Raw genomic sequence first — 27843 nt, forward strand, 5'->3', positions numbered from 1 at the left:
GTTGTCGAAAGAAAGGGAAGAGCGAAGGGCGTGAGGGTGGGGGAGGGTGGAGATTTTTTTGTTGTAAAAAACGCAAGAAGTGTCAGTATGAAGAAAAAGCGAGGACCAGAGTCTACTCGAACTGTAGGAGGGAAGGCAACATAAGGAGAAACGCAAACGAAAAAGTGAGCAAAAATGAGTGTCAGTGCAGAAGAAAGCGACGTAAAAAAGGTCAAGCCAAGTCGGGAAAGTCGAGCAAAGCAAACACAAACACACACACACACAACGCAAGTGTCGGATGAGGACAATGAGGAGGATGTCGAGGATGATGTGAAGTAGATTTATGAAGGGTGGCGAATTTGTGATAATCGATCATCGCAGACTTAAAAAGTGTAAACAATGCGAGAGACCGGGCGGTGGTGCGATGGATGTCAAAAGGGGGGGGGGAGGCGCGTTCTGCTGTTGAACGCCAGAGTGATTGAATTTTGGGTGGAAGTGGGGAAGGGGGGAACAGGGCGAAAGAGAGAGCGAAAAGAGACAGAAAGGAACGGAGCGTCATCGTGTAACACATGTTGCAGATCAGAATTTTTAAAAAAGAAAAAAAGAAATAAAAAAAAAAAAAGGAGATACCTGATTCCTATCAAACGATAATCAATGAGATAAATAAAAAAAAGTGAAAGAGAAAGAGAGAGAAAAATGAAGAGAGAACGAGCAAAGGATGGAAAAAAAAAAAAAAAAAAAACCGAGCCGTGACAAAAAGCGAAAGAAACAGGGAAAAAAAAAAAAAAAAAAAAAAAAAAAAAAAAAAAAGGCGGGATAACATTGGAGACCCGGGGCACCACCAACCGAAAAAAAAAAAAAAGGAAAAAAAGGAAAAAAAAGGAAAAAAAAAGGAAAAAAAAAGAAAAAAAAAAGGAAAAAAAAGGAAAAAAAAAGGAAAAAAAAAGGAAAAAAAAGGAAAAAAAGGAAAAAAGGAAAAAAGGGTTTTCGTTTGACTGAGGGATCGCCCTCTGCCTCACTTGTTCACAAGAACACAACACAAACACATCTAGCGATTGCCCTTGATGGCTTGTGCGACTGTGCTATGTGGATGATTGAGCACGGACGGAACAAAAAAAAAAAAAACGAAAAAAGAAAACGAAAGAAAAAAAAACCGAAAAAAGCGCCTCGGCCGACACCATGAGTTGCAGCGCAGAGCGAGCACGGCGCGTTCTGCCGCCACCGCGTCTTCAGAAATACATTGCTGACATGAACTGCTTGCGGCTGGAAGTGCGATCCATCGCCATCGGCCACGGATCAACGTGACAGGAAACCCTCAAACCTTAAAAAAGAAAAAAAGTGGAAAAAAAAGGAAAAAAAAAGCTTTTTTCGGCACTTGGATGGAGGTGCTGGCTGGCTTCGCTTCCGAAAAGAACGTCTCGGGCGACACTGCTCTGTCGTCAATGGGGAAAAAGGACGCTGCGGATCCTGGCCACTGAGCGGCAGCAGGAGAACGAGGGCGACGAGAAGAGAGAAAGAAGAAGAAGAAGAAGAAAAAAAAAAGCCAGCTTGGATTTCAGCGTGGGAGAGATCAACCACAGCCCCAAAGCTCACCCCGCCCAACAAGACGCTCCGAAGGGAGGGGGGGGGATGGCACTCCCGCGTCCTTGACTATGGAACGACTTGGATGGATCATAACAACACCCCAGCATCAAACCAAGCCACCTCAAGAGCGGAGGAAACAAGCGAGACGAGCAGGAAGAAGAAAAAAAAAAATCAAAAACCACAGAAAAAAAAAAGTCGATTTTTTTTCTTTTCTTTTTCTTGTCGTTTCTTCTCTCTTGGCTTTGTCCTGGCTTGTCTGGGTGCTTGTCTCTCGAGTAGGTCGTGCTGTGCTGGGGATCGGACATGCACATCTGAGGCTTGCAGTGTTACCTTTTGCAACAGAAATCTAACGGAAGGAGAAAAAAGAAGAGGGAAAAGAGAGGGGAAAAAAAGAAAAAAAAAAAAGAAAAAAGAAAGAAAAAAAAAAAAGAAGAAAAAAAGTCGGAGTTTGCGGATTGGGAAAAAAACGCTTTCGAGTGAGCTTTGGCTGGATTTGGATGGTTGGACAAGATGAAGCGATGGTGAGATTGTCAGAAACGAAGCGCAAGAAAAAAATGGACGAGGGAGGAAATGTGGAAGGGAGAGAGAACGACAGGCTGGGAAGGAAGGGGAGAGACCAAAAGGGATGAACATGAGGGAAAGCGTGAAAACCTGTCAACTTGTTTTTGGACTTTGACTTTGTTAGTTTTGTTGGAGTTTGGGTGGCCCCTCACGACTCCCACGGTTTCGTGAGGCTGGCCACGTCGATGTGTGCCGTTGAGTTTGCTGGTCGTTTGAAGATCCATCGCGAGGGGCGAGGAAGTGCACGCTTGTGGGATCAGGGCGTGGAAGGAGGTGGATCAACAACAAAAATGGTAGCCCTTTTCCCTTCTTGAGTGCCACACCTGAAAGGCCCTCGAGTCAGACCGTGTCAGCTGCAAGACATCAATGCCAGTCGACTTGAAGCAACCAGAGCAGAGACAAATGGCACAAAGTCACGCCAAACCACATGATTCAAGTCACGACGACAACAAACAAATCACACAACAACAGCACATCCACCACATTCACAACACCAGCATCTGCTTCATAGCTCACAATGTTGTGCTTCGAAAGGACGTGGAAGTATCGTGAGGTTGGAATCGCGACGGAGAAGGATTTTTTTGACAAGTTTCGTTTGTTTTGGGGTCTGACAAACAATTCCGCGCTGCAGCAGCTTCATCTGACATTGACTTCCCTCCCCGACTTCGATTTGATGCCTATTCTTCAGAGCAACATCTCTTCAAGTCTCAGGGGAGCTGGAGATTGCAAGAGGACTCGGAAATGTCCAATCAATTCGAAAGTTGTCGCTGAATGACTTGAAAACGCCCTTTGCTGCCCCGAGTAAGAAGACTCGTTTTTGCACCTGTCCACTGGCTAGAACATTTCTCATCGCACAAGAGTTCGTGGCGGTGACCAGCTTGGCTGAAGCACACAACAAGGCACAAAGTGCAGCATTCGCACGTACAACTTTTTCATCTCCGTTCGCCTTCGCTTCAACTCGATAACACTTCTACCCTATTCTTGATCATTCCAACCACCTTTCAGAATCGAGCAAGACCTCATCTGAGAAGCTTGTTCCAAGTCTCCTCCAATTGGAGTTCAGTCCACTCGTTTTTTTTTTTTTTTTTTTTTTTCCGACTGACACACTTTGTAACAATGGGTCGCAAGCGAAGGGCAGGTAAAACAACCTCGTTTGAACCTTTTACTCAACTAGAAGAGATCGAATCCAATGGAGCCTGCCATTGCATTGGACCGTTGCAGTAAACTTCCTGCCATGAACGTGCAGAGAACGACGTGCGCTGTCGATCCGTCCTTTCTGGACCCATGCACCACCAATGCTTACTTTGATTCTGTGTCTGTGTGGTGCGTGTCTGTGCGCTTTGGAACGGATGCTCGACGCTGAGCAGAGGACGATGAAGACGAGCGCGAAACGTACAAGGTAGAGCACTCGGACGACGACGAGGACGACGACGACGACGACGACCACGACGATGATGACAACGAGAACGACGACGATGATGATGACGACGACGACGATGGCGGTGCGCTGCCGAGAGCCGCGCGCAAGCTGGACGCAGCAGAGGTCGACGACGGCGCCAACGACGAGCTGCTGCACGACAAGCCAGACATGCATGGCACGGGCGGGCTGACCATCGCACACGACTTTGGAACCCTGCCACTCAAGCCGGATCACATGTCGCGGCCGCTGTGGGTTTCGCCGGACGGCCACTTGTTTTTGGAGACGTTTTCGCCAATCTACAAGCTGGCCACAGACTTTCTCATTGCCATCTCCGAGCCAGTGTGCAGACCGCACCTCATCCACGAGTACCGCCTCACGCCGTACTCGCTGTATGCCGCGGTCTCGGTTGGGCTGGAGACGGAGAACATTATCGACGTGCTTGGCCGTCTGTCCAAGAATGCCATTCCCGCAGAGATTTGCGACTTTATTCGCGACTGCACCATCTCGTACGGCAAGGTCAAGCTGGTGCTCAAGCACAACAAGTATTTTATCGAGAGCTCTTACCCGCAGGCACTCGAGAAGATTATGGACGACGAGGTCATTGCTCAGGCACGCATGCCGACCGACAGCTTCTCGTCTGGATTCTCCATCTCTGATGCGCCCACCGAGGGCATCTCGTTCGCAGCGATGGCCGCCCCCGACGAGGCGAATGGCGGCGCACGGGCGGCAGGCTCATCCTCCGCCGCGCCGAACGCCTCAGCCGGCTCTTTTCTCGAGCAGATGAATCGCGCGGAAGACGAAGCCGAGCTCCGTGAGGAGGTGGTCGAGCACGAAAGCGAAGAGCTCGCCGAGGTGCGACTCTTGCTGGAATCGACCGCGGTCGGCGGGCGCGGGCCAGTCCCTTCGTCGTCGTCGCTGCCGAATCGCAATCCCAACTCCATGGATACTCGCGCAGATGGCCATCCAACCGTCAAGCAAAGCAGCAGCGGCGACAGTGGTGAGGGCACACCGCAACAACAACAACAGCAACAACAACAACAACAACAACAACAGCAGCAGCAAGAAGCCGCGATGGACGCTGGCAGCCACGACAGCAATGGCATCACTTTCGACGACGCTGCTGCCACCGAGAACGAGAACGAGAACGACGCGGATGGCTTTGCAGACGCGGTCGCGCTTCCAGTGGGAGGCCCCAAAAAGGTCATGTCTGTGGAAATTATCAAAACCATGGTCGAAACAGTCAAAAAGCGGTGCATTGGCGCACTCGATTACCCACTCCTTGAAGAGTACGACTTTCGAAACGACACGGTCAATCCGAACCTGGACCTCGACCTCAAGCCGATTGCGACTCTCCGTCCGTACCAAGAAAAGAGCCTCAACAAGATGTTTGGCAACGGACGAGCGCGATCGGGCGTGATTGTCTTGCCGTGCGGCGCCGGCAAAACGCTGGTCGGCGTGACTGCCACTTGCACTGTGAAAAAGCGCACGCTTGTGCTGTGTACCTCTGGCGTTGCTGTCGAGCAATGGGCGCGACAGTATCAAATGTGGTCGACCATCCATCCCGACCGGATTGCGCGCTTCACGTCCGACTCGAAAGACCCGCCCCAGGACTGCGGCATTGTCATTAGCACCTATTCGATGGTGGCCTTCTCGGGCAAACGCTCAGCCGAGTCGGAAGTCATCATGCAGTTCATGCAAAACACCGAGTGGGGTTTGGTGGTCTTGGATGAGGTGCACGTCGTGCCTGCAGACATGTTCCGCAAGGTTCTCATGACCGTGTCGGCGCACTGCAAGCTCGGCCTCACGGCCACGCTCGTTCGCGAGGACGACAAGATTACGGATCTCAACTTTCTCATTGGCCCCAAGCTGTACGAGGCGAATTGGATGGATTTGCAAAAGCGTGGCTTTATCGCGCGCGTTTCTTGCGCCGAGGTCTGGTGCCCCATGTCGCCAGAGTTTTACAAGGTGTATCTTGAGACGCGAACGCGCAAGCGGCAGCTTCTCGAGTGCATGAATCCGTTAAAGTTTCAGGTAGGGTCGGTTGGAGAGGGGGAAGAAAAAACAAAAACTAAAGGATGATGGTCGTCAGCTTTGTTGTTGATTTGTTTTTTGTTTTCTTGCTTTTTCACAATTCCTCCCCCCCCGCCTCCCCCGCCTCCTCCTCCTGCTCCTCCATCAGACGTGCCAATTCCTCATTCGCTACCACGAAAAGCGCGGTGATAAAATCATCGTGTTTAGTGATAACGTGTTTGCTCTCAAGGTGTACGCGACCAAGATGGGCAAGCCATTCATTTATGGTCAGACGGGCCAGACGGAGCGCATGCGCGTCCTGCAGCACTTCCAACACAATGCCGGTCTGAGCACCATCTTTATCTCAAAGGTCGGCGACAACTCGTTCGATCTACCAGAGGCGAATGTCCTGATTCAAATTTCGGCACACTACGGCTCGCGTCGACAGGAGGCCCAGCGTCTCGGCCGCATTTTGCGTGCCAAGAAGGGCTCGCTCGCGGAGGAGTACAATGCCTTCTTTTACTCGTTGGTCTCGCAAGACACGTCGGAAATGTACTACTCTGGAAAGCGCCAGCAGTTCTTGGTGGACCAGGGCTACACGTTCAAAGTCATTACGAAACTGGAGGGCATGGAGGACATTCCCGATCTCGCCTACCGCAGCAAGACCGACCAGCTGGATTTGCTCACGACCGTCATCCAGGCCAACGACGCGGACGCCGAGGACGAGAAGCTTGGCGGTGATGATTTGCTGACGGGCGGAGAAGCGCGCAGTGCTGCCGGGGCGTCTGGCAAGAAGTCACGCAAAGCAGCAACGCGGCGGATTGGCAGCATGCAGTCGCTTTCGGGTGCTGACGGTATGGCCTACATGGAGACTTCTGTCGCCAAGAAGAAGCCACGCCTCGATCTTCGCCAAGAAATTCTCAGAAAGTACAGTCGTCGCTAAAACAGAGAGAGAAACAAAAAAAGGTGGTGTGATTTGCCGCTTGCAATCCGCTTGCAATTGTTGAAACACGCAAGGATGGCCCGTCATCCAAATAAATAGAGAGTTACAATGAAATACCACTTGCCTTGCCACTTGGCGAGAGCGAATGGGCAACGTCGAGACTGAAGCGACCTTGTTTTTGTTTGGAGAACACAAGTTCCACACAAACAACCATCTCGCCAACTCCCCTCACACATTGACTCAAACGAAACGAAAAAAAAAAAACCGCTACGCTCCAGCCCGGCTGCTGTTCGCAGCATTGTGAGAGAGACTCTGGAGGTTTTAATGAGCAAAAGCCGCGCCTTCTGTTCCTCTCCCCCTTTCTCGACCTCCTCGTCCCTTCCTCAGCACTCCAGTGATATCAAGTAAATGTAGGTTTGTTGTTGTTTCTCTCTTTTGTCGAAGAATTTCGAGTGTCGTCAACTCAACTGAACAGTTCAGTTTTTTTTAGCATTGTTTTTTAAAATTGTTGTTTTGTTTTTTATTTTATTTTGAAACCCGCTTCAATTCCAACACACTACTACCCCCTCACCTTCGCTCTCCTGTGCTGCTCATCACTCGCGCTGCCCTCTCCTACTCGTATTTGAAGTTCAATCCCGCAGCAAGGGCCCAACAAGATGGCACGGTCGCGGCTGGCAATCCTTCTCGTTGTGCTCTGCGTCGCTCATTTCGCCGACGCACAATCGGCTTCGTGTTCGAACGCGCCTGCGTTCACCGGGTCGAGTGGTGCGGCACGCCCGTATACCGGATCCATTGGCCTGTACAACGCGCCGTACGAAAGACCTCAAGGCGGGAGCAACATTGGCGGCGCAAAATGCTTGACTTGGCAATATACTCCACTAACTGCAGGAACCATCAACATGACCACCTGCGGCTTGGTGTCTGACGATACGATGATGTTTCTTTCGAGTGGCTCTTGTGTCAACAATTTCGGCACTATTCTCAACCAGATAGCCGACGACAGCTGCGGCCTCCAATCAACCTTGTCACTCTCAATCAATGCGAGCACAATCTACTACTTGCACTTGTGCAGGTACGCTTCCGATCGAACCAATCCAGCCTCCCCAGGACTAGCCAACGGGAATGTCGTGTTTAATTTCCTGTGTCCTGCTGGCATGACGGATCACGATTCGTTGGTTGAGACAGCCTGTGTTGCCTGCGGCGCGGGCACGGACACCTCAACCGGAGCCAAGGCTGGACCCTGCACCAACTTTAACGTTCCTGCGGGCTCGTTTGATCACGATTCCAACTCTGCCACCGCGGCGATTACTTGCCCTCCTGGAAACTATGCGCCCGCAGCCGGCACGACGTGCACCACTTGCGGCACTGAAACATGGGACCATGATTCGTCGTCTGCAACTGCCTGCACTTCTTGCACGTCCGCATGCTCTGCTAGCTCCTTTCAATCGCAGGATTGTACTCCCACGAGCAACCGCATTTGCACTTCGTGTACCAGTCCCTTCTATGGCGATGCCACCAACCGCACATGTGTCACCAGGAGGCACTTATCCGCATGACGACACGCGCATGTGCGACTCAGAGTGTCCAGGCACTTGGTACCTTTAAGGCTCGATTTGTGTTGCGTCGTGTACTTCAAACTTTGCCGACCCAGTAAGCCGCCTTTGCGTTGAAAGCTGCCCTGCACCCAACTATTTCGGTGATGCTTCTCGAACCTGCGTCACTCCATGCCCCGATGGAACGTACGGAAACCCCTTGAGTTCGCCTCGTGTTTGCGTTTCAACTTGCACAGGCGGGTACTATGCCGAGCCAATCAGCAAGGTTTGTGTCCAGACTTGTCCTGCTGGGACTTATGGCGACGGTCTGCGGACTCCGCCGTCGTGCTCGGCGAGCTGCACTGGTGGACGCTTCAAAGATGACAGCACTCGACAATGTGTTGCGAATTGCCCAGCCAACTCTTGGGCGGACTCTCCGACTGGCACCTGTGCTTCGAGCTGTTCCTCGGGACTTTTCAGGCAGAATTCAACTTGGACGTGTGTGGCGGAATGTGATGGGAGCCTCTTTGCAGATCCTACCAGCGGATCATGCGTTGTGTCATGTCTGTCGCCGACGTACGCAAATTCTCTTGCTACTCCGCCATCGTGCGCGGCGAGCTGCTCTGGTGGACGCTTCAAAGATGACAGCACTCGACAATGTGTTGCGAATTGCCCAGCCAACTCGTGGGCCGATTCATCTACACACAGTTGCGCCTCGACCTGCTCCGTCGGGTTTGCGCACAATGCCACCTGGTCTTGCGTCAACACTTGCACTGTCGGCTATGCCGACAACTCGACTCGGTCTTGCGTGACTCGTTGCCCAAGCGGCACTTTTGCTTTGAAGCCGTCTCATTCTTGCGTTGCTGCGTGCCCATCTGGCTACAAAGCCTCCAACTCCACCAGCTCATGCGATGATGGCTCTTCTGGCGCTCAAAGCGATGGTGGCAGCAGCCCTGTTGCCGCAGCTGCTGGCGCCGCAGCAGCAGGCGTCGTCGTTCTGATTGCGATCGTGGTCGCGGTTGTACTTCTGCGTCGAAGGAAGCGAAGCCACGGCAACCACAAGATGGAAAGCACTTCCGCTACTATCGAAATGACCAACCCGAACTTTGCTCCGGGCCACGATCCAGTCTACGATGTTGCTGTTCAAACCAAGCAAAAGAGCTCTTATCCTGCCTCGACAGCCTACTCCACCCCAGCTGACTACGCACTGCCGCTCATGCCAAACCCCAGCGATCCCGAGTATGCAGCGGTCGGAGGATTGCCGTATTCCACGCCGTCAACTGAATACAGCCTTGCAGTGGTCTCAACATCTGCAATGCTGTCATCGCAGATAGCCACTGGCGAGCGCAAGCTGCTCGGACGAGGCGCCTTTGGAGAAGTGTTTTCCGCGAACGTGTCCATTGCCCTCATTGCTCCCCAGCATCGCCACCTGTTTGCCCCTGGCGCGCAGACGGTCGATGTCGCAGTCAAGACTCTGCAATTGGATGCGAACGTTCGAGCGGAGCAAGACTTTGTGCACGAGGCCGAGCTCTTGCGCAGGCTGAACCGCACCAACATTGTCAATGTCCTCGCGGTGCTCCCAGCCGGACGAGGTCAACCGCAAATGCTCGTTCTGGAGTATGTGCCGTATGGTAAGTTCTTGACAATCGTAGTCCCAGCTGGTGAAGCGGATTTTCATTGGTGTTCACTTTCATGAAAACTCGACAGGTGATCTCCGCAACCTGCTTCGGAAATCGGCAAAGAGTGGTGTCGTCTGGTCGCCAGACGAGTATGTGCATGTGGCCACCGGTGTTGCTGAAGGCATGGCGTACTTGGAGCAATCGCGCGTGCTTCATCGTGATTTGGCCGCACGGAACATCCTTGTTGGCGAGCATCTGGTCGCCAAGATTGCCGACTTTGGCTTATCCAGGGAGCTGAATGACAAGGACTATTACAAGTTGCAGTCGAAGCAGAAGTTGCCGATTCGCGTAAGTCGATTGATTGCCGAGGACGCTTTGGGTCGATGGTTTGTCGTTTCTTGTAGCCTTGTATTTACAGTCTGGTGCATCGTAGTGGATGGCGCCCGAAACACTCAACTATCGCAAGTTCTCGAGCCAATCGGATGTATTTTCGTATGGCGTTGTGCTTTGTAAGTTGGATCTGCACTTGTCGAGCAAAGGTTGAATTCCGCGACGTTGCTCACGCTTGCGTTTTGAATCAGGGGAGCTCTTTACAATGGGCCAAGCACCCTGGGCGAATGTCGAGCGGGAGCAGTACCTTGTGGGTCTGGAGCGCGGCGATCGTTTGCCGCAACCTCGGGACTGTCCTGCGCATCTCTACTCGCTGATGTTGACGACCTGGGAATGGGAACCCTCTGCCCGCCCTTCGTTTGCCGACTGCGTGCTTTTACTTCAGCAGGGCCGTTCGCCAAGCGGCACAGTTCGCGATTTGGGGGCTATGGTGGTTTGGAGTACTGCGCGCAACACGAAGTGATAATTCATGCACATTTTTTTGCCATTGTCATGTCTTGCAACTGAAATAGAAAGAATGCATCTGTCACGATTTTTGGTTCCAAACACACACAAAGCACGACACCAACTACACCACGACATCATCAGTATCGTCATCCTCATGCAGACGCAGATGCGCCTTTTGATTCGAAAAGTGAGCCGCTGGGCGCATGCCGACAGCAGAGATGGGCGACGGCGAATCGGGGTTGGCATCTTCGGGAGCAATCTCAGCGGCCAGCGACGAGTAGCGCACGTTGAGTTCAGAGTACTTGCGTCGGTAGTGATAGACTACAGCGCCGAGGGCAATCACCACCAACACCGCAGGCACAGCCACCGCAGCAATCGGGAAGGACGAGCCAGAGTCGTCGCCCTGGACCACCTCAACGGTGAACGATTCGGCGTGATTGTCGACCTTGTTGTGAATGGACAGCGCGACAGTGTACGTGCCCTTCTTTTTAAACGTGTGGACGATACTGCTAGAGCCATTGATGACGACATTTTCCGGACCAAAGCTCCACAGGTACGTGGATGCGCCAAAGTACAGATTCGGCTGCATGCGCACGGCAAACGTCGTCTTCTGGTCCACATAGACGGTGGGAGGGAAGTCAAACCCGGCGACGGCCAGGTTGTCTGGAAAGAGAGCGAAGGGGCGGATGGAAGAGTCAGCCAGTTTGTGGTACGACAACAACAACCACAAGAACAAGAAACGGGGTGCTCTCGCTCTTTTCAGATGGCAGAGTCAGCCAGTTTGTGGTACGACAACAACCATAACAACAAGAAACGGGGTGCTCTAGCTCTTTGACTCAACAAACAGAATACTCACCTTGAACCTCAATGGTCATGGAGGCGGAAGACTCACTGATACCATTCTTCACAGTGACCGAGACCGAGAACAGACCACCGGCGGCAAAAATGTGAGTGACATTCGGGAAGCTGGTGCCGACGGTCGCCGTGTCATCACCAAAGTTCCAGATGTACTGTGCGTTCTCCAGCGATCCCTCTTGAACAGCGGCACGGAAGATGACGGTGGTGGACACCGGAATGGCGCTGGTGACTGTGGCCGAGAGGGTCAGACCCAGGATGGGCGACTTGGGACACGGGGTTGCAACGGGCGCCAACGATTCGTCGCCGCCAACGCAACTATCGCCAGCAATCTTGCGGTAGCCCTGTGACTTTGGATACGTGGTGCCACCCGGGCATGGCGACGGGATACTGGCCGGAATGCTGCCGGGCTCCAGCACACACGCGCTCGAAATGTCGGGCTGGTAGTAGCCAAAGTCGCATTCAAAATCCTCGCGCGAGCATTGGCAGTTGCTATCCTGCACAACAGCTTCGTGGTCCCTTCCATTGATGCAGCGCGCAGACAGCTTGCGACGTTCGTAGACGCGCGAACGACCCAGGATGCACGGCATGTCGCTCGACGGATCGAGCGGCGCCCAAAACTCGTAGTCGCTCTCAGTGCACGGCTCGCCAAGCACAGTCGAAAAGTCCACCTGGATGGCAATCCACTCATACACGTACTCGTCATAACCATAAACGGAAAACACGACCGAGGTTTCGCCGGGCTCGGTCAGCAGGCCAGCGATGCGAATCTTGTCCTCGAAAAACTGGAATTGTTGCCACGTCCGACCCTCGTTGTACGAAAAGCTAACACGGGATTATCGAAACAAAGTCCGAACAAAAAACACGAGTAAATAAAGGGTGAACAATGGGAACGGTGCCAGTGGCATATCTTGGCATTGTTTGTTTTTTGTTTTTGTTGTTGTTTTGGGAAAGATACGTACGAGAGAATATTCGTGTTAATGTCCCGTTCGATCGCCACAATGAGACCGCCATGATCGGCCGTGGCAAACATGTGCGAGCCGCGCAGCACGTGCTTCCAGTTGGCGCCTGCATCACGACTGACAAACACATCTTGCGGCACCTCGTCGCTGTAGTAATCCAGGTCGGCGCCCACGACGCCGGATGCAACAATCAGGCCAATGGCCGACGCCGACGAGTAAATTGGCGTGGCACGAATGAAAGGCAGGGCAGCGGTCAAATCGCTGTGGAGGTGCAGCGAGCAATTGGCCTGGAGAAAGGGAGAGAAGCGAAAGAAATGAGCTGCAGAGCTGTTGGAAAGAGTCACCCGTGACTTACAGCAATGCATGAAAACGGATCGCCATCGACGTCTTCCGCCGGAGGAGTAATTGCATGCCAGTTGCCGCCCTTGTCGTAGGTAATGACCGAGCGAACCAACGTATCGGTTCCAAACTGTTGACAAAGAGTTGCCGTGAGCCCAATCAGTCAGTACAAACTTCCTGCTCCCTTTTCCCCATCCACACAAAAACTTTGCCTAACCGTGACCAAATGATTGGCAATGTAAACACCCCGCATGCTATTCACGGGAGTGAAATCAATCACTCCACGACTGTTCTTGCTCGGCAGGTAGACAATGTCCTCGAGCGAAGCAACGTAGGAGAGGCCTTGACGGCCAGAAATGTACAAGTCTCGACGATTGGTATCGCCAAAGTAGGACGCGTGGGCGACAAAGACTTGCTGCTCGAACGAGTCCAGAACAAAGACACCTTCGGCCGTGCCAGCCACAGGGAATGTCGCCTTGGTCAATGTGGAGCGATTGAGGGACACGTACAGGTCTTGCGCATCGGTCTACAAACAGAGCAGGAATGATGAGCGCAAAATGAAACAAAAAACAGAGGCACAAAAAACAAAAAAACAAAAAAAAAAACCGCGTTTCGCTGCGTACAATGGCAAACATGTACTCGCCGTCAAGTTGGAAGTACGAAAGTCCAGTCATCAAGGTCTGAAAAGTTGCTCCAAGATCGTTTGAGACGGACAGCTGACCATCTGTCGGAAAAAAAAAAAAAAACAAAACAAACAAACCAAAAAATCAATAGTTGCAACTTGCCACGACGCTCGAGAAATATCAGAAACTACAATACATACCACGGGTCTGGGCATAGATGGTACCCTCGGCATCGCCATACGTCACATCGCCAAAGGCAAACTGCTCGACTTGCTTGAGAATCATGGTCCACGAGCCTCCGTTGTTGGTCGAAATCCAGAGATCGCCAAATGCCAGGTTGACGTTTGAGACGCGCGAGTTGATGGCCATCAACGTGTTGGGATCAGAGGGATGGAAGAGGAAGGCGGACGGGTAGAAGGGCGTGTTTCGCGCAGTGTAGCTCGCACCACCATCGATAGTGACGTATGTGACATTCTTTTTCGCGTCCGTAAGATGGAAACGGCTCGTGAAAAAGTTGTCGAAATGCCAGTCGTACACGACGGCGTCAGCAGGCAGGGCAGACGCCATGTTTGTGAACGTGTGTCCATAGTCGTCCGAACGCCAGTACCGGGAGGCAAAACCCGTGCCGGGCAGCAGAGTGTCCATGAAGAGTGCAAGGACGACCTGATGCATGGATGTACAGGTGGTGGTGGTGGGGGGGGGCGGGGAGCGAGTTGAGTGAGTGAGGCAAAAACCATTTCTCCCTTTTTTCCAAGCCAAATGCTTTGGAGTTGTCAACAAAACGTACATCGCTGCCATCTCCAAGCCAGTCAACGTTGGCATACGTGCCGATATCGTGGAACAGAACCTGAGCGGACGACAAGCGTGAAGAAAGGTCAGATCACATACCCCCCACAAAAACGCAACAAGAAACCAACGACTTGCATTTGCTGCGTTCGGGGTATCGCTTGCACGTCGAGATGTTGCCACATTTCGCTGGGTTTGCGGTGGGCGATCTGTGCAACAAAAACAAGAGGAGGCGGGGGGAGGGGGAGGGGGAATGGGAGAAGTTAAATGCAAGTCATCCACAAAGCTCAGACATGTTCCCATTTGTGGTAAAAAGCTCAACTGCCGACACGCTCAGAATCTGCTCAAACCACTCGTCCAGGGCAAACATTCGACACGTTGCTGCTCCCCATTTCCAACTATCCAACTTGCCCTCCACCCCAAGCTCACAGAGCAATCGACTGGGCTTTGCATTAGCATCAGCATTCGCATTCGCATTCGTAGTAAAAATGAGAAGCGCGTCATTGGCTTTGGCTTGCTTTTGGCCGTGGCGTTTTTGTTTTTTGGGCTTGGAAGGGCTCCATTCACAGCCACTCGCTCTGATACTCGACAACACAATGCTCATGTCGACGCCGTCTACCTGCGGACGGGGTGGCGGCGCGGGCAACAGTGTGGCGGTGCGGAACGGCCAAGTCGGGCACGTAAATCAGCCTGCTGTTTGAGCGCGGCCGAGCGGCAGCGTCCGCAGTCGCCTGCGCGTTGAAGCCAGCGCGAGCAGTGAATGGGTGCCTGGGTGCAGCGGGTGCAGGCTGGGGCTCCACAGCAGCAGCAGCAGCAGCAGCAGCAGCAGCAGCAGCAGCAGCAGCAGCAGCAGCAGCAGCAACGACGACGACGACCGCCAACGCCAGAATGAGTCGAAACGGCCTCAATTTTGCAGTCATTCTCCAACGAAAAAGAAACAAAAACACGAATGAACTCGAATGAAACACAAAAAAGGGGAACGACACAGAGTATCGTGGTTAATGCGATTGAAAGCGCGGAGCGGACGGCGGCCAGGCTGGATGTGGGGCGTTGAGGGGGAAAATTTGTGACCAATTGGAGGTGATGGCGATTCGCTGCAGCATTGCAGCAAGAGAGCAGCATGGACACCTCCCAACATTCTGAATGTCAATTCCTACAGCGTCACATGAAATGGAAACAAACAAAAACCCTTGGAAGCGACCAAAGGGGAATCGCATTGAAAACTCGAAAAAAACAACACATCCATACAAACGCACGAGCCAAACAACCAACAAAGCGAAGAAGAGCAGAAACGAAACTCAAGACAAAACGTTCGTGACTCAGACGACCGAATCACAGAGCAGAGCAGAGAGAAAAAAAAGAATGGAGGATAGGAATGGACACACAAAGCAACTCGAACAAAAAAACCTATTTGTTTTGTGTTCGTTTACTGAGCGTTCGATGCGTACGACTTGCTCCAGTCGGACGGCGTCGACAGATACAAGTGCTCTTCAGGACGGCCAAAGCCCATGCGGGCAAAGAAGCGAAGCGCAGGCTTGTTGTCGGCCTGGGTATCAATCATGAGCATCCGAGCCTTCTCGCGAGCCATTGCGTCGCAAAACACGGCAAACAGCTGGGTGGCAACGCCCGTGCCTTGGTAGCCTGGATGCACGCCGAGCCAGATGAGGTAGCCATACTTCCAGCTCGAGTGCGGCTTTTCAATGACCGTGCCAATGCAAAAGCCGACAATTTCGTCGTGAATGGTCGCAACAAAGCAATACTCGCTATCACTGCCAAAGAGCTCGAGCACGGTCGACTCCTCCCAAAAGTTGTACAGATTGGAGTAATTTTCAGTGAAGACGCGCTCGCCGAGCAAAAAGACGGGATACAGGTCGTTGATTTCCATGTTGCGGACATTGATTTGCCAACGCTCGGGCCCACGGCGCTTCTTCAGTGCATCCGCAGCATCCGCTGTAGCGGCACGGCGACTTTGGCGGGCGGTAGGCTCGGCGGGGGTGGCATCTGCAGGTGTCGGTGTCGGCGCACGAACCGGGCACGAGTAGGTGTAGTTGACCACGCCGTCCTCTGAAATGCGACGGCATTCGCGGTCGATCGTGGTTGTGCCAGTAGCAAAGCTGTGCGGGACATGGTGGGTAAAGTAGTTGCCGCGTTCCTCGGCACGCCCAGCCGTTGCACCTGCTGCGGACGTTGCAGGCGCATCCAATGCTGCCACACTACTTGAAGGGTTGGCAGCGTCGTTAATGATGAGCTTGCTGGTCAGGTAGACGTGCGGGCAAATCTTGTTCAGGCCCATCTTGGCCATGAAGGCAATGGCCGGGAGGTTGTTGGCCTGGGTGTCTGCGAGCAAGGCCGAAACTTGCTCCTGCTCGGCGAGCCGCTGGAAGAACTTGAACATGGCGGTGGCGACACCCTGGCGCTGGCAGGGCGTCTCGACACCAACCCATTCAACATAGCCGAGCTTGCCGGTGGACGGCTTGACGACGCAATTGGCCATGAGGAAGCCAATCACCGAGGGTTTGAGCGCCAGGTCGTTGGACTCGGCCTCGGATGCAACAGCCGCAGCCGGTGAAGCAACGGTGCTTGTCGCTGCGCCACGTCGACTCCTTCCTTGAGCAGCAGCGGCAGCAGCAGCAGCAGCAGAAGAAGAAGAAGCAGACAAAGTCGTCGGCGCTTCTGCCAACGGAACGACCACGGCCTCGACCACATAGCAAAACTGCGAGCTGGTGGAGATGGCTTCGAGGACGGAGAACTCGGTCCAGATACGGTACATGTTTGGCATCGACTTAGTGAAGAGCTTGAGACCAATGTGGTAGACGGTCGCGACATCGCGGAGCGACATGACGCGAACCTTCAAATCCTTCAGCTGGCAGTGGCCGGGCGGCAATTGTGCCAGCGCCGGGTTGTTTGCAGAGAGCGATCCAGACGGGAAGGTGGCGTGCGGCTTTCCGGAAGTGCGCTGCTGCACCGGCGAGAAGCCCGAGTCGCCCTTCTCACGCGCGCGGGCACGCAGAACACGACCAGGCGCAATTTCCAACGAGCTCGGGAAGCCCATCGAAGGGGCAGGGGAAGACGACGACGATGCGCCAGAGCCGCCATTTGTCAGTGCTTTACGACCTCGCGCACCCGCAACGGCGACGGGAACATGGGGTTGCAGATCGCTGGACATGAGTGCAACTCCGGGCGAGTCGACCGTGGACTCGGTGCGCGACGCGTCGCGGGTGGCCGACACACCACTAAACCTGGTTTGCGGCGATGATGGCGAGACGGCCATGGCGGCCAGATGCACGGAAGCGATCGCGGGCGAAGGCAAACCCAGCGACGGGCGCGACGACCACACGCGTGTGCGCTTGGCTCCAGCCGCGGCGGCGCTCGCCGGGAGCAGCAGCTGCATGGACGTAGAGTGGTCTTGGTCGTCCTCCTCCTCGCTCTCGTCGTCCTCGAGGTCCGCGGCCCGGGCGTCTGCAGCCAACGCAGCCGCAGCAGCCAGAGCGGCAACCTCGTGCGTTTTGTTGTTTTGTTCTTGTTTTTGTTTTGCGCTGGTGGACGCTCTGCCAGCACGGCGACCTCCCGCAGCAGCACCAGCACCAGTCGTAGTAGTAGTAGCAACAGCAGCAGTAGTAGTAGTAGTAGTAGTAGTAGTAGTAGTAGTAGTAGTAGTAACGGCAGTATCATCGTCGGCGGCAGTGGCGATGCGGACTCGGCGGCGCGAACCCTCAACAGGCGACGCTGCTGGTTGGGCTGCCGTTCTGCCGCCGCGCCGCGTCGATGCGGGCGCTGGGCTCGACGTTGCAATCGTGGACGTAGAGGCCACACTGTCGTCCTGCGCAGGCTCGGTGGCCGCTCGTTTGACGCTCGCTCGTGGCATTGGTCGAACTTGTCAGTGAAAAAAAAAAAAATAACAAAAAAAAAAAAAAAAAAAAAAAAGAGTGTCGCGACACGAAAAAAAGAAAAAAAAAAAAAAAAAAAAAGAAAAGAGACTTGTTCAATGCTCGAGAGTGCAGCTGATCGATTTATTGTACAATTTTCCAAAGGATCATGAATAAGAAGCCATAATGCAAAGAATTACAAGTCGGGGGCTATGTACAACAGTTGGAGATTCAGGTGAGGGTTGGAAGGCAACTGCAGATGGCCGAAACCTCACATCATCATCCCATCAAAAGGATAAAGGTATAAAAACAAGCCTAAGTAGGGCTAGGCTTGAACTGGGGTGCCAGAGGGCGGAGTGGGCGTCGAACGCACGTTGTTGGACGATGACGCCGGAGCGACTGGCGTGTTGCTGCTGGAACTGAGTAGTGGCATCCAGTACTGTTGCTGTTCGCCATCCCCTCGCCCCGAGGCAACCGCAAAGTCGCGGGAGAAGGTCCGGAGCAGATTGGCAGACGAAGAGCGCATCGAGTGCGATGGGCTGAGGGCTGGAGCGGCAGCCGTACCCGAGTTGCCGCCTCCGCCACTGCTGCCGACTCCACCGCTCTTCAACGCGGACAGAAGGCTCGAAAAGAGAGGTTGGGAGGTCGTGGTGGGCGAAGAAGCACCAACCGCCGACGTCGGCGGTTGCATTCTCGAAAGTGGCGATTGAATGCGGAGTGGGTTGGGGTGCACTGGCGGCTGGGACGCGCCAAACTGCGCCGCAGGTGGCGAAGTGAGGAACATGGCAGTCCGCGGGCCGCCGCCACCACTGCCGGACAGCAACGACGAAGCAGCATGCAAACGTGCACTGCGATCGACCGCACGTTCGCGATCCGCCCCTGGCGAGCCACTGCCCGCCATGCCAGGCGAGTACTCGTAATCACCAAACAAGATGCGCTCGTACTCGACCAGCTGGCCCATAAAGTTAATGTTGGGCGAGATCATGGGCCTTCGTTGCTTGACAAAGGCATAGGCATCGTGCAGTCGCATGCGGTAAGTACGCATCATGTACGCAATGGTGATGGTGGCAGAGCGCGAAATGCCCGCGAGACAATGCACGAGCACGCGCTGCTTGGCTTGAATGGCTTCGTCGATAAAAGCAAAAGCCGTTTCAAACACCTTGCTTATATTCTCGTTGAACGAGTCGGCCAAGTCGCACTTTTTGCAGCGCACGTCGGACATGGTGGCTTGCTGCTCGGGCAGGAACGGACACTCACGCGCCACGTTCAGCACAAACTTGAAGTGGAACTTGTTCAACACTTGCAGGTCGGTGCCATTGTACTGGTTGCCCAAGTAGAGCAACGGAAGGATTTGCGATGGTTGGGTTGTCATAAACTGGGGCGGACAGTCGTCTTCGGCGGGGATGCACGGCGCAGAAATGGCGTGGAGCGTGCTGCTTGTCGAGCTGTTTCCAGTCGTGGGCGAAGCAGCACCACCACCGCCAGAAGCTCGGGTGGATGTTCGCTTTGTGTTTTCTGTACCCACATTGATGCGCAACCGTGGCTGCGCAACCACGTCGTTCTCATCCATTCCGTTCGATTTGGTACAGAACGCGGAAATGGTCGCGATCGACAATGGACGCAGTGGCTTTTTGCAGCGACGAGACGCCAACAGCCGACTGCACGCCGTAGGGTCATTCTGGAGAGAGGTAGACATTTCTGTCGGGAGCGAGGCCTGTCGGCCACCCGGAATAGGTGCTGGTGAACCTGTTGGTGTGACGAGCGGGGACGATGCGGGAGGTGACTCTGTGGCTGCCCGCGTCAGAGTAGCAAACCGATGGTGACTGGTGACATTCGCCAGTGATGGGAGGGGTGGGTTGGCGTCGTCTGGATTGTTCGGAGATGCGGGGCCGCTGGCTGGGACTGGCGAGAGTTGTCGAGTGCAGTTCCCAGAAACGGGTGTCACAGCTGCGCTTCGCCCTGGAAAGAGGTGGCATGCGGGACTTGGTTCGCTCCGTAGTTGTTGTTGCGCGACAGGACATTTCCAGGACGTTGACGGCGGCGCTGGGTTGAGATGATAGGCGTCCTGGCGTACCAGCGTTGAAGTCCGCCTTGAGCCGTGGAAATCATCCGTTTCAGCCGATTGGTGGGTAGACGGGCGGGACGCGTCTGACGCATCTCCTGAATCGGCGGCGTCTGGCTTGGTGGAAAGCGTAGCCTGGTCGTCGCACATGTCTGGAATGGAATGGAGAGGAGAAACGCCAGATCGACTTGGGTGACGATAGTCAATCACGCGTCGCGCATCGGCAGCGTAAACAAAACTGGTTGGCATGCTGATAGAGCTTGGAGATGTCAAAGTTGGAAGGCCAGCGGCAGCAGCAGCAGCGGCGGTGGTGGTGGTGGTGGTAGTCGAAGCGGTCATACTCGGAGTCGACGTCGTTGTCGCTGAGCGAGCTCGACGCAAAGACCCGATGAGTGCGGGCGGATGAGACACTGTGGCTGCGCGAGGTCGGGGTGACCGTGGTCGCCAAAGCTCAAACTTGACGGGAGAGGCGCGCGGTACGCTAGGAAGAGGCGAAACCGCGAGGTGGGTGGACGTTGCGACGTTTGCGTTCAAATTACCGGCGAGCGAGTTCGATGGTGGCGCCGGCCAGTCCTGCATGAACGGGGGCGAGTCGGAGCTCGATTGGCCTGCGACAGGGGTCACGGACGATGCCGGGGTTTTGGGATGAAGGAGCCGTGAGATTGAGCAAGGCGAGTGAGTGAGTGAGCGAAGGGCGAGTGCGAGAGGAGGGGCGAAGAAGGGGCGAGTCCTTTGGTTTTCGCCCCACACAGTGAAAAAAAAAAAACCGCACAGCGTCGTACTTGTAAGTTGTACTCGACGAGGAGGCGGGGACAATGCCGGCGGTCGAGAAACACAAGCGAGTGATTTTGGGGAACGAAGGAAGGAAGGAGAGTACTGCGGCGGAGGGAGAAGAGGTAACGAAAGCGAATTCAAAAAAAAAAAAAAAAAAAAAACAAAAAAAAAAAAAAAAACCACCACAACAATCGAAGCAACAAAAAAAAAAAAAGGAATGGCTTTCTCCCTACTCGCCTCGCCTCCTCGTTCTGAAAAGAACACGAAACAATGACCAAAGAAACAGTCGAGGCACCAAAGCAATGAGAGCAGCGACCAAAAGCGAATGCGCATCGAAAGTCACAGCAGAAGCCACCAAAATGACGAAAAAAGCAGCCAAGTAAAAAGAACGCCAAGTGTAAGAACGCAAAACGCATCGAAAAAAAAAAGAATCTCAAAACCTCAAAAACCATGAAACCGCTCGATGATGGAACGAAGAGTAAACAAAGAGCGAACGACGCGAGAATAAAAGAAAACGCGCGGACAGGCAGACTGCCTGCTTGTTTGGCGCAACTCGACTCAATAACGCCCCAACCCATGACAAAAAATGAGCAAAGTGGGAGGTAGTGCTGAATGAGAGAAAAGCCAAATGCAATAAAACTGCTGCTGAGGTCATACCGAACGGACGTGCCTCAAGCAGAGTCATTTCCCTGAACGTGGTGACTTGCGGGTGCGACGGAGGCCTCGACTCTGCTGGTGCACCAAAAGCGAAAGTGTTATGGCACAAAGTATCCTCTGAAACGCAGTCGGGTGCAGCGCCTCTTGGGACGAACGCAGCTGTTGTTGTGGACGAAGCGGGAGAATTTGGACGCAACGTTCCAATGGAGCTCTCAAGATCCGCGCGTCTCAACGCCTCAGTAGATCGGGTTGGCCCAAGTGGCTGTGGGGTGCAAGATGCTGTACGTTCGGTCAGGAGGGTCGGCTCAATGGGTCGCTGCTCGATGGTTGAATCCGTTGTCGCCTTTGAATGTTGTGGTCGACAATTTGAAACTGGAGCAAGTAAACTGTGTGAATCTTCCAATTCGGAACGCCCGGAAACATTCGCCTCATGTCGCAATCCTGGCAAATTGCTGAGCGCGTTGGTGTTGTCGTCATTTCGAGCCGGTACCGGAGGTTCTGCGGTCAACGACGAGGAGGACGACGGGTTGGCACATGGCGACAAGGCCCGCTGGAATGTGGAGTTGAGTATAGGCAAGGCCGATGCGGAGGTGGACAACTCTTTGCCAGCAGCGCAGCGCGAGGAGAGGGCGAAGGTATTTTTCGCCAATGTGTCACCCTGCGCGTGACGTATCTGAGGCTGGCCGCTTCCGTCGTCGCACAAAGCGGCCATCGAGCCAGGATCTCCGTCTTCTTTTTCTTCGGTCATTGGCAGTGCGGCTGGCGGGAGCTCGAGCGGGGTTGTGATGCGACGTGGGGGAGTTGCGGGCCGAAGGAGGGAAAGTTTGCGTTTCGCCACCACCGCCTTCTGCTCGTGCTGGGCGTGGTCTGCTTCCAGATCCTCTGGCTGCGCGCGGCTGTAGCTACTGGCGTCGCATGTGGCGTGCACATCCCTCTTGTCTCGCAAGACAAAAGGATTGTCGCGGGCAGTCGCACAGCACGGAGACAGCGACGTCGCGACGCTGTCGGTGACCAGGGCGAACATTGATGGCGAATCGGCCTCGGTGGTCACACCATGAATGGAAGGAGGCAGCCCGCCGAGGTGCAGTTGCTGCGGGCTGTGCATGTGCAGCACGTCCAGAGTTTTAGCGGTGGGACCAGTGTCAGAGAACAAAGCGCCTGGCGGAGCGCCGCAAGCCGGGCACAAACCCAAGAACGGCGGCTGATTGGTGCGGCTCTGGTTGCACACGAGCGAGCAGGCATGCGAGTTGCAGCACTCAGAGTTGCTCACGGTCATGGTCGCGGCGTGAGCAGAGATCAAGCTCTTGTGAAGAGAGGGCATTCGCAGCGGCGAGGGCAAGTTATCAGAACGCGTTGCGGGCGACGAAAGTGTGCTCGCCGCACACCGCACGTGCTTGGCATGTTCGAGGCGCGAGCGATGCAGGCTTTCAGGCAGCAGCCAGTCAATGTCATCGCTGGACAGGGACTGGTGGAATTGCGCGCGCGCGGCCCACCTTCGGCCGATCGCCGATGCGAGCAAGCGTGATGGCTGAGGGGAAGCGTACACGCCACCGTGAGGTGCTGCACTCATGGGCGACAAGGCATGATGGTAGAGACGATGATGATGCTGATGCTGATGATGATAATGATGATGGAACTGGTCATGTGTATCAGGAGCGGGAATGGGTACTGGCGGTGGCGCTGTGGGGAGCTCCCAAGTCGGCGTTGAACTTGGCAGCGTTGAAGTTGCGCAACCAGCACAAGTCGCCACACCTTGCGGCGGCAGCTGGTGCTCTCGAGCTGACTGACAAGACAAGGAGCAGGATCGACCCTTTCGTACATTTGAGAAACACAAAGGCTGACGATCGGGCGACGTGGAGGGTGGGAAGCAGAAGGGCTCCGTCGTGGACTTGAAATCAACGCCACAGCGATTTTGCCCGAATTCTGCATCTGAGCAGGCAATGCTAAACGCAATCACGCTTTCGACTGCCTGACGGGCAGACTCGAACTGAGGCATGTCGAGGACGCGGCGGTGGGGAGGGAGAGGGGAGGCAGAAGTTGGTTTGGGGTTTGGAGAGACGGAAAAAAAAAGGGTGGAACAATCCAACGACGGAAAAAGTGCAATACAAGACAAACAAGGAAATATAAACTGAGCAAACAAACTTGCCCATTCGAGGAAGAACAACGCCAAAATCCCCAACCGTTCGCACAGCTAAGGGATGACTCATCCATCGAAGGCTGTCGAAAACAACTGGCGCTGAATGATGGGGGTTTGGAAGGCGTTGATAAGCATTTTGGTGTGGCTCTCTTCTCCACCAACGCCGTGCGCTGCACTCACCCGACTGGCAAGTTTCAGTTCTTTAACATTCGAATTTTCTTTGATTTTGCGGTTCTTGCCGTTATTATCTTGTTCAGTCCTTTCTTGCGTTTTGCTTTGATTTTTTTTTTGTTTTTTTTTTTGGATTTTTTTCATTCGTTCGAGCGGATTCTGTAAGTTTTTTTTTTTTTTTTTTTTTTTTTTTTTTTTGTGAGTACTTTGCGCTGGATTCGCACAACCGCGATGTGTCCCCGCTTGCGTCTAAACGGAACACAGTACATCCATATACAGAGCGTTAACAGCACTGCAGGGATGCAGAGAGTGATCCAACTGTGGTCAGTTATCACCCGACTGAGGTTTTTTTTGTTTCTTCTTTTGTTCAGTTTTTGTCGTTCTTGACCACAAACCCGCCGTTGTCTCCATGACCTGTCCGCGCTCTCATCATCACGATGCGAGACTTGCTTTTTTAATGAGCTTGCTTGCCTTTGTTGGTGTCCTTGTGCCAGGCGTGGGGTTGCGGTTGATGGTGGGATTGTCGGCCGACGCGTGGTTTGTGCTCAATCGCGCCTCGAACCCAGAACAATCCACGTGTCCCTCGCTCTCTTGCTTGCCTTTACTGTTGGTTGTTGGTGCGCTTTGATTGATGCTACTGCTTCGTGCTGATGTTGCTGATGGTAACATTCCACTTCCGAGCACAGTGCAAAGGCAAACCCCTCTTTGTTTCCGTTCTAGTGGTTTCTTATCGTCGGTGATTTTTCTTAATTTGTTGAGACATGTTGCTTTGTTGCTCATCGCGCCTTTTCCCCACCATCTCTTCGAGCACACTGCGAGACGAAGCAGCCTGAAGAAGGAGAGAAGGAGAGATGAAGCCTTGTCATTTGCGTGGGATGCATGGGTTTAAAAGCGAAAGCGACGGCGACGTACGAAAACAGGAGCTTATCAAATCAATGCAAAAATGACAGTCGGCAGATAACACAAAGCAACAATACAAATACCAATTACAGCAATACAAAAAGGAAAAAAAAAACCGCCACACGAGTGCCACGCGTCGGCAGCTGCTGTGTGACACAGACAGACCACTGTGGTGATGCTGCTGTGCTTGGCTGTATTGATCTTCAACTCAGCCTCGGCTGAGTGATGGACCTGTCAAATTCGCTCACCTTCTTGTGTTCTTGGTTTCATTGGTGATCTTTTTTGTTTGTCTCAGTCGCCCGACGCTTTTACACGAGATCAAACAAACAGAATCCTCAACAACAACAACAACACTCTTCGGCTGTCCAGCTCGCTGGGGAAGCTCACAAACCAGCACTACACAAGTCTCAAGCAACGACCGTCTGAGAACAACAAGCCGACTCGACTTCTGACAAGCACAAATGTCCACTCGCTTTGCAAACGAAAACTGCAGCTTCCCGTTGACAGGGCCAAACTGCACTGAAAACTTTGCCGACTCCTTGGGAGGAGCCTATGTCGCCTGGCAAGCCACGCTTGCCACAGCATTCGTGCTCATGACCTTGATCGGACTGTTCAGCTCGTACCGCCTCATCCGCAAAAACGGCTTTTGCTTTGCACTCGAAAACGCACTGACCTACATTGCAACATTCTGCTGCTTCATCGGCGCCATTCGCCAAGTCGATGGAAATGCCTGGCGCGAAGTTTACCCGTTCTGGTTTGCCATGCTCTTGTACGACCTTGGAACGAGTGCGGCGCTCCATTGCTGGCTCATGGTCCTCAACTCTTGGGCTGTCTTTGTGTGCCGCGTTGTCGTGAGTTCCCAGTCAAAGCTGACCAAGATTGTCAGGCACGTCTACGTGGCCAGCGTTGTGTTCGCATGGGTGTCGCAACCGTTCGCGACCTTGATTGAGTTTGTCATTCATCCCATTTGGATTGGAAAGATGACCCACTACGGCCTGAGCCTCGTGCTGTTTGCAGTCTGGGCCGGAGGTGGCATCTACTTTGCGACAATCATCCATCGCGTGCTCGTCGAGGCTCAGCGCCGATACGGCGATATTTCAACTGTCGGCTCCCAGACTGGCAATCATGCGGCGTCGACCGACGCCGAGATGACTGCCACCGGCAAGAGCGGCACCGCCACCGGCAAGAGCGGCACCGCCACAGGCACCGGCACCGGCAATGGTCACCAGGACACCGGAGCCGACTATTCGCGCATCGCCAGCAAGCGCAGGCGACTTGCTGTGCGCCGCATCCAGCGCATGAACATTGTGATTGTCATTCTCGACATTGTGGCTCTCGCGATAACGGGATACAGCATTCTCAACTGGCTTTCCAACAAGTGGAGCGCAACACCGCCAAACGTCATTCCGCTGCCAACGGCTGGCGGGCTTCTCCTCTACCACCTTTTCGACATTCTCCACTTGTTGGTGAGTGCCGCAACGCTATGGTTTTATCGTGTGACGCGTTCACAGGGTGCGCATGGTTCTGCTGGTCATGGTCATGCCAGCACAACCGGCCCAGACGGCGCCACGCCCCAGAATCGTGACCCCGAAAGTCTCGAGGAGTCCATTGGCGAGGAGGAAGTTTCCGAATCCAGCAGTCGCACACCCAGCAATGGAAGGTCGCGTCGCGGCAGCACGCAGCCGCAGCTTCCGATGTCGATGCGGCAAAGCCAGTCCTCCAGCGGCTTTGTTGGAGGCGACAGTATTGCTTGGACAGCTCCCGCAAGTTCCAAGTAAATGTGATTTACGGGTGGGGGAAAAGTCTCTTGGTTTCGCTGACAACCACAGGGAAACGCATTGCGTTGAGATTTTGCTTTTGCTTTTGCTTTTGTTTTTTGTTTGTACATGCCATCGCTTTTGTTCGATTGATTGTTTAAAGTACACGTATTATATTATCCTATGCTGCGTCTCTGGAAGCAAGTTGCTTCTGTAGTGCTCCCCAGACAACCACTTCCCCTTTCGTTGTTCAACCGTTTTTACCCGTTTTTATTATTTGTTGTGTAAGTCGGTTTTGTTTGTTCTGTCGGCTCTCTGTTCCCATTGCGAGCGGATTGCTGGATTGGCAACAACCGCAATGCGACCCACCTTGTGCCAGAGTGGAACGCAGCACAGCCACACGCAGAGCCTCATGCGGCATTGCAGAGACAAGCGATGCCAGAGACTGATCCCAACACTGCTCGGTTGTGCCGATTGTTTTTTTTTTTTTTTTTTTTTTTTTTCGTTTTTTTGTTTGTGTGTTTTGTTGTGTCTCAAACTGCCCGCCCGACCTCATCGTCGCCGTACGAGACTTCCCCCCTTCTCATGATCGCATTTGCTTGCTGGGTTTCGCTGTGTGCCACGCGTGGGGTGCGCTGGCGAGTGTGGTTGTCGGACGAGTCATTGCTGCCCGTCGCGCCACGAAAACCCGCGCGACAAAACAAAACTATTCTCCGCTCGTCCTCTCGCTGCTGCTGCTTTGCTGATGGTGCTGAATGCATGTTGATAGCAACGAGCATTACACGCCCGAACACAGTTGCAAGCCAAAGCCCCCCCCCCACTCCTCCTGGCGTTGGACGGCCACTGTTCAGAAGAGCGGTTGCTCGTTTTGTCCTTTGTTGTTGCTGGTTGTGTCCGATCATTGCGATTCGGCCACAGCGCGTGCGCAACCAGGGAGAAGAGCGGGGATGAAGGCGTGCTCATGCATCAGTCGAAAAGTCAAGAGGACAAAAGTCGACAAAGTCGAAAATCACAATCCACTCCAAAAAAAAAAAAAAAAAAAAAAAAAAAAAAAGAAGAGGGAAAAAACTGCGCCACGCCTCTGCTTTCGCCGCTTCCGACACTTCCGATAGAGCGACACACACACGCGACGGTGGGCAACTGTTGTCATGCAATTACGATTGAGATTGCTGTTTGTGCTGATCTCCACCTCAGCGTTGGGCTGCGGCACATGTCGATTTGTTTTGTCTCATTGTGCTTTGTTGTTTGTGGCGCGACTCAACTCCCACATTGTTGTTTTTTTGTTTCTCTGTGGTTTTCGGTCGCTTTGTTTGCTGCAGTGCCACACGACACAAATATTTCCCGCAACAACAACAACCACAACAACAACAACAACAATAACAACAACAACAACAATAACGCTTGTTTCTAGCTCAAGAACAAACCACTGCACTCGACAAGAAGGCCAAACTCACACACACACAAGCACA

The 27843-nt window shown here is 53.6% G+C and overlaps 6 protein-coding genes across 6 annotated transcripts; 3 read left to right on the forward strand and 3 right to left on the reverse strand.

Annotated features, from left to right (window-relative positions):
- The first annotated feature begins 3202 nt into the window (after positions 1 to 3202).
- On the forward strand, positions 3203 to 6613 carry CAOG_06159 (transcription factor IIH subunit). Its single transcript, XM_004345699.2, has 3 exons — positions 3203 to 3262; positions 3492 to 5575; positions 5724 to 6613. Exons 1-3 carry the CDS (start codon positions 3241 to 3243, stop codon positions 6495 to 6497), a joined length of 2880 nt encoding a protein of 959 aa, XP_004345749.2. The 5' UTR covers positions 3203 to 3240; the 3' UTR covers positions 6498 to 6613.
- Positions 6614 to 6990: 377 nt separating this feature from the next.
- Positions 6991 to 10558, forward strand: CAOG_06160 (neurotrophin receptor B xTrkB-beta). Its single transcript, XM_004345700.2, has 5 exons — positions 6991 to 7914; positions 8738 to 9660; positions 9737 to 9996; positions 10082 to 10157; positions 10230 to 10558. Exons 1-5 carry the CDS (start codon positions 7154 to 7156, stop codon positions 10499 to 10501), a joined length of 2292 nt encoding a protein of 763 aa, XP_004345750.1. The 5' UTR covers positions 6991 to 7153; the 3' UTR covers positions 10502 to 10558.
- CAOG_06161 (hypothetical protein) lies at positions 10483 to 14970 on the reverse strand (the record flags this gene model as incomplete). Its single annotated transcript, XM_004345701.2, has 10 exons — positions 10483 to 11148; positions 11342 to 12165; positions 12303 to 12589; positions 12658 to 12771; positions 12859 to 13167; positions 13302 to 13357; positions 13465 to 13927; positions 14052 to 14111; positions 14234 to 14259; positions 14670 to 14970. The coding sequence occupies 10 exons, from the start codon at positions 14968 to 14970 to the stop codon at positions 10607 to 10609; spliced, it is 2982 nt and encodes a 993-aa protein (XP_004345751.2). The 3' UTR covers positions 10483 to 10606.
- Positions 14971 to 15255: 285 nt separating this feature from the next.
- Positions 15256 to 17924, reverse strand: CAOG_06162 (acetyltransferase). Its single transcript, XM_004345702.2, has one exon. It carries the CDS (start codon positions 17913 to 17915, stop codon positions 15477 to 15479), a length of 2439 nt encoding a protein of 812 aa, XP_004345752.2. The 5' UTR covers positions 17916 to 17924; the 3' UTR covers positions 15256 to 15476.
- Positions 17925 to 18241: 317 nt separating this feature from the next.
- CAOG_06163 (protein-tyrosine-phosphatase) lies at positions 18242 to 23405 on the reverse strand (the record flags this gene model as incomplete). The annotated part of the gene is made up of 2 exons (XM_004345703.2): positions 18242 to 20586; positions 21410 to 23405. The coding sequence occupies 2 exons, from the start codon at positions 23403 to 23405 to the stop codon at positions 18242 to 18244; spliced, it is 4341 nt and encodes a 1446-aa protein (XP_004345753.2).
- A 1550-nt stretch (positions 23406 to 24955) lies between these two features.
- CAOG_06164 (hypothetical protein) lies at positions 24956 to 26461 on the forward strand. Its single transcript, XM_004345704.2, has one exon. The coding sequence runs from the start codon at positions 25079 to 25081 to the stop codon at positions 26393 to 26395; it is 1317 nt and encodes a 438-aa protein (XP_004345754.1). The 5' UTR covers positions 24956 to 25078; the 3' UTR covers positions 26396 to 26461.
- The last annotated feature ends 1382 nt before the right edge of the window (positions 26462 to 27843 follow it).

The sequence above is a fragment of the Capsaspora owczarzaki genome (genome assembly GCF_000151315.2).
Source record: "Capsaspora owczarzaki ATCC 30864 unplaced genomic scaffold supercont2.10, whole genome shotgun sequence".
NCBI classification, from domain to species: domain Eukaryota; class Filasterea; order Ministeriida; family Capsasporidae; genus Capsaspora; species Capsaspora owczarzaki.

What these genes read in the sequence shown, in the direction of transcription:
- CAOG_06164 (XM_004345704.2), top strand. Translation starts at nt 25,079, where the DNA reads ATGTCCACTCGCTTTGCAAACGAAAACTGCAGCTTCCCGTTGACAGGG.
- CAOG_06160 (XM_004345700.2), top strand. Translation starts at nt 7,154, where the DNA reads ATGGCACGGTCGCGGCTGGCAATCCTTCTCGTTGTGCTCTGCGTCGCT. An exon ending in TCTGGAGTATGTGCCGTATG is followed by an intron (nt 9,661 to 9,736) that starts GTAAGTTCTTGA and finishes AAAACTCGACAG; the next exon opens with GTGATCTCCGCAACCTGCTT. An exon ending in AGCAGAAGTTGCCGATTCGC is followed by an intron (nt 9,997 to 10,081) that starts GTAAGTCGATTG and finishes GGTGCATCGTAG; the next exon opens with TGGATGGCGCCCGAAACACT.
- CAOG_06162 (XM_004345702.2), bottom strand. Translation starts at nt 17,915, where the DNA reads ATGCCACGAGCGAGCGTCAAACGAGCGGCCACCGAGCCTGCGCAGGAC.
- CAOG_06159 (XM_004345699.2), top strand. Translation starts at nt 3,241, where the DNA reads ATGGGTCGCAAGCGAAGGGCAG. An exon ending in GGGTCGCAAGCGAAGGGCAG is followed by an intron (nt 3,263 to 3,491) that starts GTAAAACAACCT and finishes GACGCTGAGCAG; the next exon opens with AGGACGATGAAGACGAGCGC. An exon ending in TGAATCCGTTAAAGTTTCAG is followed by an intron (nt 5,576 to 5,723) that starts GTAGGGTCGGTT and finishes CTCCTCCATCAG; the next exon opens with ACGTGCCAATTCCTCATTCG.